The sequence below is a fragment of the Mirounga angustirostris genome, unplaced genomic scaffold (genome assembly GCF_029215605.1).
Source record: "Mirounga angustirostris isolate CCGP_5_RB_7025 unplaced genomic scaffold, mMirAng1.0.hap1 SCAF_13, whole genome shotgun sequence".
In the NCBI taxonomy this organism is placed as follows: domain Eukaryota; kingdom Metazoa; phylum Chordata; class Mammalia; order Carnivora; family Phocidae; genus Mirounga; species Mirounga angustirostris.
The window spans coordinates 59323634-59340806 of record NW_026991721.1 but is presented as its reverse complement, the minus strand read 5'-3'; the positions used below and the strand labels follow the sequence as shown (position 1 = coordinate 59340806).

Below are 17173 nucleotides of genomic sequence, written 5' to 3'. Positions count from 1 at the left end.
TGTCTTATCTCTTATTACTTATATGCCTAGGTGGGTTCTGGGACTCAAAACTGTTTGGTTAAGACAAAGTACTCCTTCAATGGGCCTGATTGGTAAACTATTTCTTTCCCTCAAAATGTGGCTACATGGCTGGGCTAGATTCTGCTTCCAAAGGATGTGGCCCTACTAAGGGGAAGGTGCTGATCTTTGTGCATGGTGCTAGCAATGGATCAAGAATCTGGCTGACCAAGTGCCTCCTTAGGTTGGGGGATAGGGAATAAGCCTCAGAGAACAGTCAACAGCTAAAGGAACATTGCTAGAATCTACAATAAGGGCTACCATTTCCAGGAGGTCCCTCCTTTAGGCACTATATTCCAGCAACAAAGCTTTGACTTCAGCTGGGGCCTGCTTCTTCCTCAACCTTTATACTTGCTTTCCTCCCCTCTCACTTGTCCTCTCCCAGAAATAACTTGAAGGAACAATGTCTTTCCATAAAACACCCCTTGCTTCTCACTAGTCAGACCTGACTAACCAGACCTGACTAACCAAGATCCTGGCTTGAGTTGTCTATGGAAGGGGCCAGCTTTTGGCCTAAGGTCCTCCTTTGTTCATGCTCACTGTGATGCTTCCTCTTCTCTGGTTTGACCCCATGTCTGAGACTTAGACAGGAAACATGCTTTCTTGGAAGGTTTGAGGGGGTAAGATTTTCAGGACAGTTGTCCCCCCACCTTTGTTTTGGAGAAGTGAATCTTTAGGGGCTTTCCTCCAGGGATGGTGATTCTAGAAGTGGGGCTTGCTGAAGGATCCAGGTCTGCAGAGTTATAGACTTACCTGTTTTTCTACTTTGAGCCCTGAGAAGAGTCCTGAGTGGCTCCCAATTGCTCCCAATTCCCCAGCCCTGAATGACCCCTCTGGGAGATCAGAGTCAGGATGCATGGTGAAAAGAGCATGGGCTTTGGGGTCAGGCAGATCAGGATTCAAATTCTGACTCCACCACATTCTAATATAATACCATTTCTTAGCAGGCCCCAAGCCTCCTATTGGACCCAGTGTTCTGCTTCTCTGAGTTAGGGGTGGCCTCTGCAGAGGACCTTATTTCCTGGTGCTATTCCTGCACGTTGGTCTTTTTTTTTTTTAAGATTTATTTATTTATTTATTTGACAGAGAGAGACACAGTGAGAAAGGGAACACAAGCGGGGGGAGTGGGAGAGGGAGAAGCAGGCTTCCTCTGGAGCAGGGAGCCCGATGTGGGGCTCGATCCCAGGACCCTGGGATCATGACCTGAGCCGAAGGCAGACGCTTAATGACTGAGCCACCCAGGCGCCCCGCTGCAGGTTGGTCTTAAAACAATCTTGAGTCTAACCCTTCTTATGCTATATGCCTGGTACAGTGGTAAGCACTTTGAGCATTGTTTTATGTAATTCTCAAAGTGGTAGTGTGAATTACGATTCTGACACTAATTACCATGTATTTTTTTTCCCATACCACCAAGTAATGCTCTGATACCAACTGGATGTCCTACAACTTAACTCAATCCTTATATTATCTATCTAGAGATAGTGTCAGATCCCGCACATTAAGGGCTCAGTTGTACAGTGGCCCTCTTTCTTCAGATGCCAATTGCAAGTCCAAGTTGTCACCTGTGCTTCTGACTAACTGGCTATAGATTGGAGGTTCCAAAATCCCTTCCTTGGGTTCAGTTAATTTCCTAGAGCATTTATAGAACTCAAGAGAGGCATTTTGCTTACTAGATCACTGGTTTATTATAAAAGAATATAACTCAGGAACAGCCAGATAGAAGAGATGCGTAGGGCAGGGTCTGGGCAAAGTGCACAGAGCTTCCATGTCCTTTCCAAGTTTTCCATGCCACTCTCCCCAATCTCCATGTGTTCACCAACCTGGAAGCTCTCCAAAGCTTGTCCTTTTGGTTTTTATGGAGGCCTCATTATGTAGGCATAATTGGTTAAATCATTGACCATTGGTGCTGTAACTGAATTCCCAGCCCCCCCGCCTTGAAGGTCAGAGAATAGGGCTGTAAGTTCTAACCCCCAATCAACTGATTGGTTCTTTCGGCAACCAGCTCATTCTTTTTTTTTTTCCCCTGTTTTTATTTAAATTCTAGTTAGTTGACATACATGGTAAAATTGGTTTTAGTAGAATTTAGTGATTCATCACTTACATATTCATCACTTACATACACCCAGTGCTCATCACAAGTGCCCTCTTTAATACCCATCACCCATTTAGCCCATCCCCCACCCATCTCCCTCCATCAATCCTGTTTGTTCTCTAGTTAAGAGTCTCATGGTTTGCTTCCCCCCCTCTCTTTTTTTCCCCTTCCCCTATGTTCATCTGTTTTGTTTCTTAAATTCCACATATGAGTGAAATCATATGGTATTTGTCTTTATCTGACTGATTTATTTCACTTAACATAATACCCTCGAGTTCCATCTGCATCATTGCAAATGGCAAGATTTTATTCTTTTTGATGGCTGAGTAATATTCTGTTTTAACATACCACTTCTTGTTTATCCTTTCATCAGTCGATGGACATTTGGGCTCTTTACATAATTTAGCTATTATTGATAATACTGCTATAAACATCAGGGTGCATGTGCCCCTTCAAATCAGTATTTTTGAATCCTTTGGATAAATACCTAGGATGCAATTGCTGGGTCATAGGGTAGTTCTATGTTTAACTTTCTGAGGAACCTCCACACTGTTTTCCACAGTGGCTGCACCAGTTTGCATTCCCACCAACAGTGTAGGAGGGTTCCCCTTCCTCCACATCCTCACCAACATCTGTTGTTTCCTGTGTTGTTGATTTTAGCTATTCTGACAGGTGTGAGGTGGTATCTCATTGTGGTTTTGATTTGTATTTCCCTGATGACTGAGTGCTGTTGAGCTTCTTTTCACATGTCTGTTAGCCATGTGTATGTCTTCTTTGGAAAAATGTCTGTTCATGTGTTCTGCCCATTTCTTAACTGGATTATTTATTTTTTGGGTGTTGAGTTTGATAAGTTCTTTACAGATTTTGGATACTAAATCAGGTATGTGCTGTGAGGAGCCCTGAGATTTAAGCCTCACTAACCTCACAGATGGTATCACCTCTAACTCCGCCCACTAACTGGGCTGGACCGAGGCGAGGTGGAGTGTCATTTTTATCAGGTATGTCATTGCAACAAGCCCATTCTTAAAGTGACCTAGGGGCTTTGGGAAAGTCAGCTCATTAACATGTCAGGAGGCACTTTTTGGCTCTCATCACTTAGGAAATTCCACGGGTTTTAGGAGCTCTGTGCCAGGAAAGGGGATGAAGACTGAATGTGTATTTCTTACTATAAATCACATATCACAGAAGTTAATGTAATCATCCCTGGCTTACAGCTGAGACTCAGTCACTGAGATAACTTGTACAAAATCACACAAAAAGGCAGGTCAGGCCCATTGGAATGCAGGTCTTTAAGGCTTCAAAGACAACACAGCATGCCTGGAAAGAGCAAAGGTTTTGGAAGCAGACACCTGAGCTCAGTGTTGCCTACATTCCAACTGCAGGACCTCATGTAACTCTGCTAAGCTTTCTCAGCCTCACCTTCTTCTGTCTAAGAGAACTATTCTGCAGGAGAGCTCTGAGAATGAAGTGAATTGATGTATGTAAGATGCCTGTCATGTGGCACCCTCCCATCCGTCACCCTGCTTTCCAGCCCAGGCTCTGTCATCTTCCCGCCACCACATCATGCTGTTCCCAGCCCAGTATTGGAAATCAGGCAGGAACACAAATCAGTGATAGAAGAGAGAAAACAGGAAGTACCATGGGAGCAGATGAGTTTTGTGAGGATGACCAAGAAGGACTCTGGAGAGACGGAGATATCAAATCGGGACCTGAAATGTTCCACAGATTTCAAGAGATCGAAAATGGAAGGGAAGTCCCTGAGATTCCACCTCAGGTCACTAGGCAGGGCCTGGGGGGAAAGATGACGGATGTGTAAGTATTCTGTAGACCAAAGGGCCACACTGTGTGTGAAACGATGTTATTCAGGCCGTGCTTTTGTGCTAGGTTCTGGGCTAGCCCCGGGGCACAGGCTGAGGCTGGACTTAGAGCCCTACCCGGCAGAGCTTCCCACTGCCATCTGGTGGTCATCAGGAGCCCAGCTGGAGGGGCTGACCGGAGAGCAGCGTCATCAAGACAACCTCCTTGAGTGCTGCAAAGCCTGTGAGCGACCCCACTTCTACCCCTGGAAAAGTTGGCATGAGAGAGAAGGGCCCAATATCTTGCCTTCAGCAAGTCAGACCAGCTGGGATTCTATTTTTAACCAGCACTGTTGTCGTTGACAGCTTGGAACGCCTTCTCCCTCCTTTTCTTCCTGCGTCCTGCCTCTTGCAGCCGAGGGCCCTGTAGAAAGGATGGATGAGAGCAGCCTCAGCACTGATAAACAGAAGACCACTCTCCTTTCTCACTGTCCTTCACTCCACCTGGCCTCGGTCCAGCCCAGTTAGTGGGCGGAGTTAGAGGTGGTACTATCTGTGAGGTTAGTGAGGCTTAAATCTCAGGGCTCCTCACAGCACAGGCACCTTCCAAGGCCCTGGTCAGTGTCCTAGCAATTTTCTATTCTTTTTCATAAAAAAAAGGGCACCCAGTTTTATAAGCTCCAGGCCTCACAAAACTTGGGTCTGCCTCCTGATGGCTTCTTTCCCATCTCCAGCTCAGTGTCTACTTCAAGGGATTTTTTTGTCTTGTTATAATTTATTGTATGACTTTGAACAGCTTTCTTTCCTGCTCTGAGTCTCAGTTTTCCCATCTGTTACCAAGATTAAGTGTCAAGAAAGCCTCCCAACATATCATACTTCTGATTATCCATGTATGTTCTTTGGTGAGGGCATCTGTTCTTCCCTGTCATCGTGTGTGTGGAGGGATGATGTTGCTGTCTCTGCCTCTTTCTGGGGCTGGATCAGTCTTAAAATCAAAAGGGGGCCAGGCTCTGGGATTCCTCCTGTTCAGATCCAGCATCTGCCTCCCCGCTTTGTTGCTTCCGTGGGCAGAAGCTTGGCCAGATTCTGACGCCAGAGAAGAGTGCATTAAAAAGGTCCCACTCTTTAGCTTCTGTACACCTGTCATGATCTGAACCCTGGTGTTGCAAACACACATTGAATAAACCAAGTCTTATTATACAGTGTTAACTCTTATCATTTAAATAAAATTTTAGTATCTATTAATATAGTACCTTAGCAGTGGCACGGCTTCAGGAGAATATGCTGAGGAATCATGATGTCTCATGGATATCCCACCCCCATTCCCAGCTACACTGTATGACACTGGTGTTTAGGTGAGTCCAGGATGACAACCCAGAGAGAATACCCACATCCCCTTCGAGCCGCAGACCATGGGCTTTTTGGCAGGGGTCATGCACAGGAGTGAGAAGCAGGAAGAGGGACCCGATAGGGAGGATTCTACAAAATCCTGTGCCCCTAGGGGCGCCTGGGTGGCTCAGCATTAAGCGTCTGCCTTTGGCTCAGGTCATGATCCCAGGTCCTGGGTTCAAGCCCCGCATCGGGCTCCCTGCTCAGCAGGAGGCCTGCTTCTCCCTCTCCCACTCCCCCTGCTTCTGTTCCCTCTCTCGCTGTGTCTCTCTCTGTCAAATAAATAAATAAAATCTTAAAAAAAAAAATCCTGTGCCCCTCACCTGCCCCCCGGAAAAAGTCCAGAAAGGAAGTTCAGGAGGAAGCCAAGTCATTTTTATTTCTTGAAGAGTTTGGGTGAGGGATGAGGGGCAGGGCCATAGTACTGAACTGGAAAGGAATGAAGGGACTTTTCAGTGCAAAACGGCCTGTTGGTCAGGGCAGTGTGAGATTAGGCTGGTTGGTATTTTCAGTGCTAAAATGGGGAAGAGCACTGTGAGGTCAAACTGGGGGCAGCCTGGAGCATCTCAGGAGTCAGTACCTTGCCAGGCTCCGGAGCCCTAAAGAATCAGTGCCATTACCATGTGTGTATGAGAGGCAGGCCAGCCTCTCTGAGTTTCCCCTATGTACGGAGAGTCCATTGCTAGGGATGCTGTGTGTGTGTGTATCTCTAAGATCAGTGCCATGTTTCTATGTGCCAGGCTCAGTCCCATATCAAGAGTGTGCCTAATTTCCTGTGTGGCATATAGGAAGTCTGGTTTGTTTCTGGTCTGGTTTGTTTCTTTTGTGTCAGATAAGCCACTTGTGTGTGTGGGGGGGGGGGGGGTGGTGTGGGGTGGGTGTGGGTGCACGGGCGCATTGGGCTTAGTCCATGCTTTTGGGTGTCAGTCTCCTATGTCAGTGGGTGTGTGTCTCTCGTGTGTCTGGATGGGTCCCTGCTTGTAGGAATGGGTGTGTCCCGCCTCAGCCTCCACTCCCCCTCTACCCCTCAGCCAGGCCCCAGTGTGCTGATGGTGGTGTAGCTCAGTCTGGACAGCGAAGCAATGGAAGGGGTGGGAGGGTCCTCATCGGGAAGAGGCCTGGGGCGAGCTCGTGGAGGCCTGGGGCAGCAGCGGGCACACGTCTCAAGGCAGGCCTGGCGAAAGCGACGGTGCATGAAGCAGTAGACCAGCGGGTTGACACAGGCTGAGGCGTAGCTCAGCAAATGGATGAAAGAGATCGGCGCTCCTGAAAGTGCGCGGTGTGCACCAGAGCTGTCGAAGGCACGCCACGTGTTGGCACTATACAGTGGCAACCAACACAGGAAAAAAAGCACAACGATCACCAGCAACATCCGCACCACGCGCTTCTTAGCCAACAGCTTGGCCTGGTAGGGCCGGGGGCCACATCCTGGCCCAGGAGTGGGCGCGGTCAGTGCGGACAGCTCCAGGGTCTGCCGGGAGCGCGGAAGCTGCACGTAACAGCCATCACCATCCTCGCCAGCCAGCCCATTCTCGGGCAGGCAACGCCCATTGGGGTGGGCAGGACCTGGGCACAGAGAGTGGGGGGTCAGAGCAGCGGGCTGAGCCCTCTCGACTTCCGGCCCCACCCCACCAGACCCTGTTTCCTGCCTCCTTGCTGGCTCACTCCTTTCTGCTCCACCCACTCCAGGCCCCGCAGCTTCCCAAGACCGGGGGCGGGGTGCGAGGCTGGATTTCACGTACCTGGTGCCGCCCCACTCCGCAGCCCTCCGTGGCTTGGGCCTCGGCTCTGGCTCTCCTTGTCACGGTCTTCGTCAAAGCGAAGTCCTAAGCAGAGCTCGCGGGAGATGAGCCCGTAGGCCACAGCCATGACCACACCCGGGACGAAGAACAAGAGCAGGAGCAGCAGGACCGACCTGCAGACAGAGCGATCAATCACACGGGTATCCGTCCGCCTGGACTCCTGGATGGAGAAGAGCCAGGGGGGTTGTTCCTAGGGCTGGTGACCATGTCCCTGAGGTAGAAGTAGGATTTGGGGGTGCTGCTGGGAAGGGCTAGAGAACTGCGGAGCGGCCCCAAATGGGAATCCCAGGGTGGTGGGTGCGGAAAGGGAATCGGAGGATCGGAGCAGCCGCAGGAGGATTTGGGGGACTGGTAGGAAGCAGCTGATGGAGACGGAGAAGGGAATTCCCAGGAATAGGTAATGGGCCCCCCTCACCAGGTTTGGCGGACACGCGCATTAGGCCAGCGATGCACACACTGCAGCACACGGGCCCCTCCTGCTGGCTGTACGGCGGTGTACACCGGGTAGGGCACCATGAGCAGTCCAGAGAGCATCCACGTGGCTATAATCACACGAGCCGCGTGGGAACGCGTCTGCCACACGCGTGCCTGCAGCGGTCGGCAGATGGCACTGTATCGCTCCAGGGCGATGGCCACGAGGCTTAGTGTGGACACACTCACAGACACCCCTAAACAAGGGAAGAGGAAGGGGTCACTTAGGAAACTTGTATTACACACTCAACCAGCGTGATTTTCTCAGGCCCCGAAGGGAAAGACCCCTGTGCACAGCAAGGACTTTAGGAAAGGAGGGCAGGGGGTGGGGGTTGTCTCACCTACCCATGAGGTAGGAAACCGCCTTACAGACGACTGTGCCAAAAATGAACGTGCCCATGAGATTGGGCAGGAGGGTGAAGGGCATGCAAGCCACAGCCAGCAGGAGGTCGCTGACTGCCAGTGAGAGCAGGAAGGCGTTGGTGACAGTCCTCAGGCGGCGGCTCAGTCCCAGGACCACGATGATGAGCACATTTCCTCCAACGCTCATCAGAAAGATCACTGCATAAAGGGTGACTCTAATGGCCAGCTCCAGTTCTGGGGGTAGGAAAAGGGAGAGGTGGCAGCAGGGAGTCTGGCTCCCACTCAGCCAGACCCTCCAAGCCCGCTTATTCCCCACCTCCGCTACCCGGCTAGATCCCTCTGCATCCCAGGAACACCTCCTCCCACGCAGTGGGTGGTGAACTTGAATCCTTCAGGCTTCTAACCCCTTGAGGCTTAGTGAGATTGGCTTGACTCCTCCTCTCCTTGAGAAAGTCTGTCTCTTCTCAAGCTTTGCTCCAAATTCTCCCTTCTCTTTAAGCTAAACTTTTTTTTTTTAAGATTTTATTTATTTATTTGACAGAGAGAGACCCTTCTCTTTAAGCTAAACTTCTTTTTTTTTTTTTTAAAGATTTTATTTATTTATTTGACAGAGAGAGACACAGCGAGAGAGGGAACACAAGCAGGGGGAGTGGGAGAGGGAGAAGCAGGCTCCCCGTAGAGCAGGGAGCCCGATGTGGGACTCGATCCCAGGACCCTGGGATCATGACCTGAGCCGAAGGCAGTCGCTCAACCGACTGAGCCACCCAGGCACCCTAAGCTAAACTTCTTGAAAGGATTATTTGCATTTCCTCATTCACCCCTCAGTCCATCACAGTCCAATGCCCCATCTGTCTCCTCCATCACCATTTGGACACTTCTTCCCAAGATCACGAAGCTTTAACTGCCAAATCCAAAGGTCTCTTTTCATCCTATTCTACTTGATCTCCCTGTAGCATTTGGCACAGTTGACCACCCACTACTTTTTGAAACACAGGTCAGGTCATGTCCTTATTGCCTAAAAACAAAACAAACAAACAAACACAAAAAAAACACAAACTCCTTCGCCTGCTCTGTACTGTCTGCAACCCTCTGGCATGTCTTCCAGATCCTCTGAGAACTGTCTTCTTCCTCCTCTCACCTCCTCTTGCAAAGCACCCACTTAAGCCACTAGATGACTCAGTTTCTTGAAGGCATCATGCACGCTCATGACTTCCTCCCTTGCTAACATTGGTTTCTCAGCCTGGAATGTTCTTTCACAATACCCTCCCTCCATCACAAACTCATTTTCTGTATCTGGTAAATTCCTATTCACCACTGCCCTTCAAGACTCAGATTAACTGCCCCCTCTTCTGTAAGGCCTTTTTAGATGCCTCATTTGGAGTTAATCTCCCCCTCTCTGACCCATGCATGTTCCTTAAATATCTATTAGAATGCTTTTTCTTTTCTGCCTTGTATTTTAATTATCTCCAAACATTCATTCTCACTCAACAAACATTTACAGAGGACTCCCTTTATGCTAGGCGCTGGGGACAAAGAGATGAACATGACAAATTCCCTGCCATGTGAGAGCCCATGGTCTAGAGGGAAACTTGGATATATGACAGATAAGTGCCACATAGCATGATAAGGAGTGAAGTTGAAGAATATACAAAGTGCTGTGGAAGCTCACAGGAGGGACACTAGTGTTGCTGGGCTAGACAGAGGGCTGACCCCATTCATTTGTGTCATTGTCTATTGGGGGATGGATTCATCTTTGGGCCTCTATATCAGAGCCAAGCTGACCCAAACAAAATTGAATTGAATTAAACTGGACTCAGTCACTCAAATCCATGGCCTCAGCATGAGGGAGACTAGAGCTTGAAGGGAGAGGGGGCAGGGACAGAGCCTTCCAGGTTGTGGGGAAGGAAGGGCACAGAGGGGCAGTTCCCGTTCTGCAGCCCCATACATTGACTCTTGTGTTAGGCTCTGAATTAAACTGTTTTCATAACAATAACCAACTTACTAAAAAATGGCTTTAGGCATGAGTGCATGCTATTTACAAGAGATCCCTGAACAGAACCCAGCAGTAACATTACTTGCTCAGATCACACAACTAAGTAAGGTGCTGAATCAGAATGGCAGCCGAGTCTCTAGATCTCTAAAATGCTTTGCCTCCTCCTACTTCCTCACCCCTCTGTCATTCATTATGCTGCCTCCTTCTCCCAATCAAATCTGAATCTCAGTGCCTCTTTCCGCCTCTCTCTACTCCAGTGTGGCATTGCTCGCTGTATTACCTTTAACTCTCTATCTCCCCCACTGGACTCTGAGCTTCTTGAGGATGGGGGCGATGGCCATCTTGTTCTTCAGCATATCCCTGGCACTTAGCATAATGTCCTGCACTTAGGAGGTGTGCACACATGCTGGCTAATGGATTTTGAGTGAATCTGTCATTTTCCACACAAATGCACCTGCTTTGTCTTTCCCCATTCATGCTTCACCTCCGTGCCTCTAAAGCTCCAGCACGCCCTCTTCTCTCTGCCTCTGTTTCTCTAGAGACTCACGTCACCCTCTCCAATGAAGGCTTATGTGTAGCAAATTTGAGGGGCGGGTGTGTGTCTGTGTGTGTAAATAAAGAACATTTATGAGGGAGAGCCCTGTCAGTGAGGTCCCTGGATCCAGAAAAAGAGCTGGTAGTCTATCCTGTACTTTTTGTGTCTCCTTGAGCCCACTGATCTTCCCACCCCGCCCCTCCTTGCCCCGTTCCTTAATCTCTCTAGTTCTATCATCTTTCTCAGATCCTCCTCTGGATGTCTCTTTTCAACTAGTTCTTTTTTTAGGATTTATTTATTTATTTTAGAGAGAGAGAGAGAGAGAATGGGGAAGGGGCAGAAGGAGAGGGAGAGAGTATCCTTAAAGAGACTCTCTGCTGAGCAGGGAGCCCAAGCCAAAGCTGGGCTCTATCCCAGGATCCTGAGATCATGACCTGAGCCAAAATCAAGAACCAGTTGTTTAAACAAATGAGCCACCCAGGTGCCCCTTCAACTAGTTCTTGAATCAATAACCACACCTCAAGTTGGTACAGCACTCTAAAGTATAGAAAGCACCTTTCTCATTCGTTCATCCAGCTGATGTGTCCCGTGTGTGTTTTTGAACTTGGTGGAGCAGAAAGATGAGACACCGTTATGAAGTTCCCAGTTTGCATGGGTCTCCAGAAAATAGAGTCCCAGTAAAATTGCCGCTTTGCTGTTTTGCTGGGCATTCCCAGCTATTTACCTTATTTCCAGCCACCACTATCTCTCCAAGTCTTTGCTGTTGAACAGTTAGTGAAAAAGAAATCTTAGAGCTAGGAATCTGGGGAGAGGGAGGGAGGGATAAAAAGGTAGAGCACAGGGTTTTTAGGGCAGTGAAACTATTCATATGGTACTATGGTGGATAGATGTTATTACACATTTCACATTTGTTAAAACCAATATAAAATATAACAAAGAGAGTGAACCCTAATGTAAACTATGGAATTTAGTTAATAATATATCAATATTGGGTTATTAGTTGTGATGAATGTATTGCCTTAATGTAAGATATTAAAAATAGGGGAAATTGTGTGTGTGTGTGTCTGTAAGAGAGAGAGAGAGAGAGAGAACTTCTTGTGCTTTCCATTCAATTTTTCTGTAAACCTGAAACTACTATAAAAGTCTATTAGTAGGGTGCCTGGGTGGCTCGGTCTGTTAAGCCTCCAACTTTTGATTTCAGCTCAGGTCTTGATCTCAGGGTGGTAATTTCAAGCCCTATGTTGGGCTCCATGCTAGACATGGAACCTACTTCAGTAAATAAATAACTGTCTACTGGTTTTCTCAAAAGTCACAAAAAAGCAATTGGGATGAAGACTTGTGTGTGTGTTTCTGCCTATACGTATGCATCCGTGTGCGTTTGTGTGGTGGAATAGGAGTGATCACAGTGGCTTCAACATCTAGGAACTTACAGCAGGGGTGGGAGAGTGGGAGAGGCACCTTATAGATATTAGTGCCTTGATTACCTGTGGGCATCATCCTGCTGAGCCAGAGAACTCAGAACCGTGACAGTTCATTTCTGCTTCTGGGGTCTAGAGGATCTGCATTTGTTCTGTCCAGATGATGGCAGAGAACGTATGAGCACAAAAATCCAGATAATGTGCCATAAAACAAAAATCAGGACTTTATAAGAAATAACACTGAAGCTACTGATGCCTCAAATCCTGCCTTCCACTGGTATGTTGGATTTGGTCGCCCATGAACACAGACATCAAGGTAATACCCACATGTTTGTGGTGAGCATGGATAGCATGCAACTGATTGGGGATAACAGCTGGGCAAATGGGGATATCCGAATGTCAATGGATACTAACTGAGGGAGCAAAAATAATATGGAAGGATGTGTAGGTAATATCAGAGTGAAAATTGGGTAACACTTTAGTTTTTGTGATAGATAATACCTGGGTGGGTGAGAGTAATACGTATTTTTGTGGACAAGGTCTGAGAAAGGTAACAGTTACGTGTCTGTAGGTAATGCCTGATGGAGTGTGGGATACATGTAGGTTTAGATAATATCTGATCAAGTGTTGTAACGTTTGTTCCAATTTTATTATAGGTGCTGCTGAAGTGAGCAAGAGCAAAACCAATTGTAACATTTGAGTGAACAGGAGTAATATCTGTAGATATGTCTGTGGATAACATCTCGTTTTGTAGATAATATCTTCGGGAAACATGGATTACATCCAGAGGTCTGAATGTGAATGGGGGAGTATCCAAGTGATGATGGTAGTAGCTGAGTAAGCAGAAGAAGTATCCAAGTTTCTGTGGGCAATATTTAAGTGGGCATGGACCTGAGATGTTAACATGTTAAGATGTTAAGTGAGATACGAATCTGACCTAGTACAATAACTGAGTGCCTGAGCGAACACAGGTAACATTTGAGTCTTTGTGGGTAATATCTGCATGTGTGAGAGTAACATCTGTGATTTTATGAGTAATATCTGGAAAAGGTTGCTTAAGTGACCACGGGCAATATCTATGTGTGGATAATAAAACAAAAGCAAGTGTGTTTGGTGGATGAGTGACATCTAAATGACTGTGAGCAATGTTAAAGGAACCATGGGTGACATCTGTTTTTCTGTGGGTAGCAGCCGTGTGAACACTAGCACTCAGGTCTGTGTGGATAACATATAAGACTAATGTAGGTGGGGCACCTGGGTGGCTTAGTCGGTTGAACGTCATGGCTCAGGTCATGATCCCAGGGTGCTGGGATCGAGCCCCGCATTGGGCTCCTTGCTTAGCGGGGAGTCTGCTTCTTCTCCCTCCCCCTTGCCCTCTGTGTGCGTGTGTGCTCTCTCACTCTCTCTCTCTCAAATAAATAAATTTTAAGAAAAAAAAAAGGCTAATGTGGCTAAAATCCACATTTCTACTGGTAACACTGGAGTGAGCCTGGCTAACATGCATCTTTGGGGGTAATATCTGAGTGTGTGGCTAACGGTCTTCGTGGGTAACTTCTGACTGCCTGGGTAACAGCCAACTAACTCTGTGTGGGTAACAACATCCAGATGAGAAAGGCCAGTTCTTGCACCTGTGCTCTCAATCACTTCATTTTCTGCTTTCTCAGGGTCCTCTGCTCTGTTGACTATCCCTGCTCTCTGCTGAACCTTCAGTCTTCCTCTTTCTTGGCCCATTCTGCATCAACATTTAAAAAAGACTCTTGCCTCTACTGCACACACACGCCCCCCCAGACAACTCCCCCAGCCCACACACCATTCCTCAATCCCACGCTACTTCTAGCACTACCCTATTTTTTTCTTTGCCTCTCTTTCCCTACCAAACTTCTGGAAAGTTTTGTCTACACGCCCTGGTTCACTTCTCAGAACCTCCTTCCCCACTGTCCCAAACTCAACCTACTGTAGTCGGGCTTTAACACCCATAACTCCTCCTCGTCAGGAGTTCCTCGTTACTGGATCTGAAGGATGCTGTTCTGTCCTTATTCAGACTTACATCAGCAGCATTTGACATCACTTATCCCACCCTGCTTGAAATCATTTCCTTGCCTTCTTGTCTCTCTGATGGTTTCCTCATGGACTCTCCTTCCTTCACTGGCTTTTAAATATCAATTTTCTTCAGGATCCTGCCCCAGGACCTCTTTTCTTTTCATCCTACACAGCCTTTGTATGGTTTTATCTATTCCCATGGCTTCCATTACCTCCTGTAGGCAAAGACCTTTTAGGTCTGTATTTCCAGCTGGTACCTCTCCCCTAAGTTCCTGACCACCAGATTTGACAGCTCACTGGCCAACCCCACCTGGGTATCTCACCAGCATTTAAACTTAGTGGGTTCCAAATTGATTTTATAATCTTCTCCTTCAAACCTGTTTCTGTTCCTTTGTTCTCCTTCTCATGATATAGCACCAACATTCATCCAATTTTCCAAGCCAGATACCTAGACGTCATCCCTTGACCTCCTCCTCCCTCTCCGTTTCTAATGAATCATCAAGTTCTGTTGTTTCCACTTCCAGAAGTGCCTCTCAAATCCACCCACTTCTCTCCATCCCCACTGTGAATACTTTAGTGTAAGCCCACTTCATCTTTCACCAGAGTAATATAATAGCCTTCTAAAGCGTCCCCCCACCCCCCACCTTTAATGTCTTGTACTCCAATCCATTCTCTACACTATAGAACTAATCCTGCTGTACTACAGTGCCTTTCAGTAGTTGCCATTGACCTCAGGATAAAAATCCACTCTCCTGGGGGCACCTGGGTGGCTCAGTGGGTTAAGCGTCTGCCTTTGGCTCACGTCTTCATTTCAGGGTCCTGGGATCGAGCCCCTGAGTCGTCGGGCTCCCTGCTCAGCGGGGAGTCTGCTTCACCCTCTCCCTCTGCCCTGCCACCCAGCTCATGCTTGCTCTCTCAAATAAATAAATAAAATCTTAAAAAATAATCCACCCCCTTAGCCAGGTATATGAAGCTCTTCATAAACCCTCTAGGCTGGTCATCATCCTGAGTGTTCCTTTTTCCTCTCTTATGGTGTGTGTTTCAGGCTCTCAGAAACTGACACACTGAAGGAAAGTATCCCAGATTTAAACTTTGGGTGCTTAAGCATACTGTTCCTCTACTTAGAATGCTTTTTGCCATTCCTGCCCCTTCACTTGTCTAGCTCTCCCTCATCTTTTTAATATTTATTCAATTACTCCTTGGGAGGCCAGCTTTGATTCCCTAGGCTAGGGCTCCTTTTCTGTGTTCCCACAGCCTTCCTAAGGCACAATCCCACTTTGTGCTGCAGTTCCCTGCTTACTTGTCTGTCTTTCCCACTAAACTGTGAGCTCCATGAAATAGGAACTGTTCGTTTTGGTGCCTAGCACTATCTCTGGTTCAGTAAATATTTCTTGAATGAAAGAATCTAAGTGAGAGTGTGTAATAACTGGTCTGAGAGAACATACATTATTTTGTGGGGTAAATACTCAAGTTAAAATGTATTCCCGTTTTCCCTTCTTGAATGTGGAATAATTTCCTTATGCTCAGCACTGCTCCCCCTCTTGGAATCCCCCTCCTTCCTTTTCTGCCTACTGAACTCCCTATTGAACTCTCAACTTCAAGATCCAGCTCCCGGGTTCTCCTGGGACTTCTCATGCTGACTGTTATTTTCCCACTGGTTTGTCTCCCCTTTGCACTTGACTATGGACCAGTGAGGGTCTGGACTGGGTCTGTTTCATTCCTGTGTCCCCAGGACATAGCCCAGCTACAATAGGTGTCCAGGAGACATTTAAGGAAAGAAAGGGTGCAGGAAGGAAAAACATATATTGTGAGCTGGGTTATCAAGAAAATGTGGCTGTTGGCCTGTGGGAGGAGTGAAAGTCATTTTGGGGACTGAGTAAGTGGAAGCAGTGGGGGTGGGGGGTGGGGATGGTACAAGGGATAGGAGACAAAGGGCAAAGCCAGGCTCTAAGAGGAAGAAACCTGAGGAGAGGCAGGTTGGAGAAGGGGCTTGGAAGGGACTTGGAGACAGAAAGAGAGAGGGGACAGTGCCTTGATTAGAATTCCGACCTTGGGAGGCCGGAAGATTTGAGGAGTGAAATGGAGACAGGCAGCTCTAGGGAGCAGCCCTCAAGGTCCAGCCTAACTCAGGTGTGAGGTTCTCTTTTGGGAAGGCTCAGGGTTGGGGTGGGGGACACAGGAGATTATAACTCTAACTTCCCATTTAAGCCTTCCATAGTGCTCCCTCCCTCAACCAGCCCTCTTCTTTTTCCCAGTCTTGCCTTCTTTTCTCTTTCCTTCCCCATTGTGGCTCTGTGAACTGGGTTTAAAAGGAAGAGAGACCCGGAGGATAGGCAAGAGGAGGTCCTTGCTTTCTGACCGTCTGTGTCTAGAAGGGGTCTCTGTGTTGGGGAGGGGGCTCTGTGTGGGGGTGACCAGTAGCTCTGGGTGCGGCCCGGAGGCCGGGGTGTGAAGGGGCTGTGATCAGGTGGTGTGAAGCTGTGATGGAGTTTTTATGAGCCGTGGGGGCGGGGGGGGGGGCAGAAGTGGGGGGAGCTGTTTGGGGACTGAGAGGGAGTACTGCGAGGGGACGGTGTAGGCGTTTGAGGAGGCAGGGGCGGCCTCTATCAGTGTGGGGTGCAGCGAGGAGGAGCTGGTGGAGGAGGTTTAGGGGGGCACCCACCTCGTGTCCCGGCTCCGCGGATGCGAGGGGGCTCGCAGCTGAGGTTGCCCGCACCGCTGCTGTTGAGGAGGGCCCCCCCCGGGCGGCACAGGGAAGCCCCCGGCCCGGGTCCGGACCCCTGCGCGCTCCGGTTCTGCTTTAGCAGCTCCATGGCCCCAGCCCAGCCACCGCCTCCCTGGGCTCGGCCGGGCCGGCTCCCGCTGCGGCTCCACCTGCTCCCGCGGCGGTTCGGGCGGAGGCTCCCGCCCCGCCTGGTCCCCGCCCCCAACCTTGGCCCCTGCCCCGCCGCTCCTCCCCTGTTCGCCCCGCCTAGGCTCGCCTCCCTCCCAGGCTCGTCCGCCTCGGTCCCGCCAGGTGACTAAGCGCCCCCCTCCCACGCTCAGGACTTCCACGCCCCCCCCCCCACCCGGACGTCCTTCAGGCTCGCCCCCTCCCTACTCTCTCTGGTCCTCTCCTAGAGATTTCCTTCCCGCCCACTCCCCTTCAGCACCGTCCCGGTTCGGCGGAATTCTTGGGAGTGTGTGTGTGTGTGTGTGTGCACGCGCGTGTGTGCGT

The 17173-nt window shown here is 48.8% G+C and overlaps 2 protein-coding genes across 2 annotated transcripts in view; one reads left to right on the top strand and one right to left on the bottom strand.

Moving 5' to 3' along the window:
• The window catches only part of FHIP1B (FHF complex subunit HOOK interacting protein 1B), a 166190-nt gene that overhangs the window by 103833 nt on the left and 45184 nt on the right, over positions 1-17173 (top strand). The window lies entirely within an intron of this gene.
• CCKBR (cholecystokinin B receptor) lies at positions 5607-16875 on the bottom strand. The gene is made up of 5 exons (XM_045894243.3): positions 16619-16875; positions 7953-8204; positions 7552-7804; positions 7077-7249; positions 5607-6900 (listed from the first exon to the last, which is right to left on the bottom strand). Exons 1-5 carry the CDS (start codon positions 16767-16769, stop codon positions 6362-6364), a joined length of 1368 nt encoding a protein of 455 aa, XP_045750199.1. The 5' UTR covers positions 16770-16875; the 3' UTR covers positions 5607-6361.

Excerpts from the sequence above, each read along its gene's own strand:
- CCKBR (XM_045894243.3), bottom strand. The coding sequence starts at position 16,769 with ATGGAGCTGCTAAAGCAGAACCGGAGCGCGCAGGGGTCCGGACCCGGG. Across the intron at positions 8,205-16,618 it reads CCGCGGAGCCGGGACACGAG|AACTGGAGCTGGCCATTAGA; the intron begins GTGGGTGCCCCC and ends TCCTACCCCCAG. Across the intron at positions 6,901-7,076 it reads GCGGAGTGGGGCGGCACCAG|GTCCTGCCCACCCCAATGGG; the intron begins GTACGTGAAATC and ends CTCTGTGCCCAG.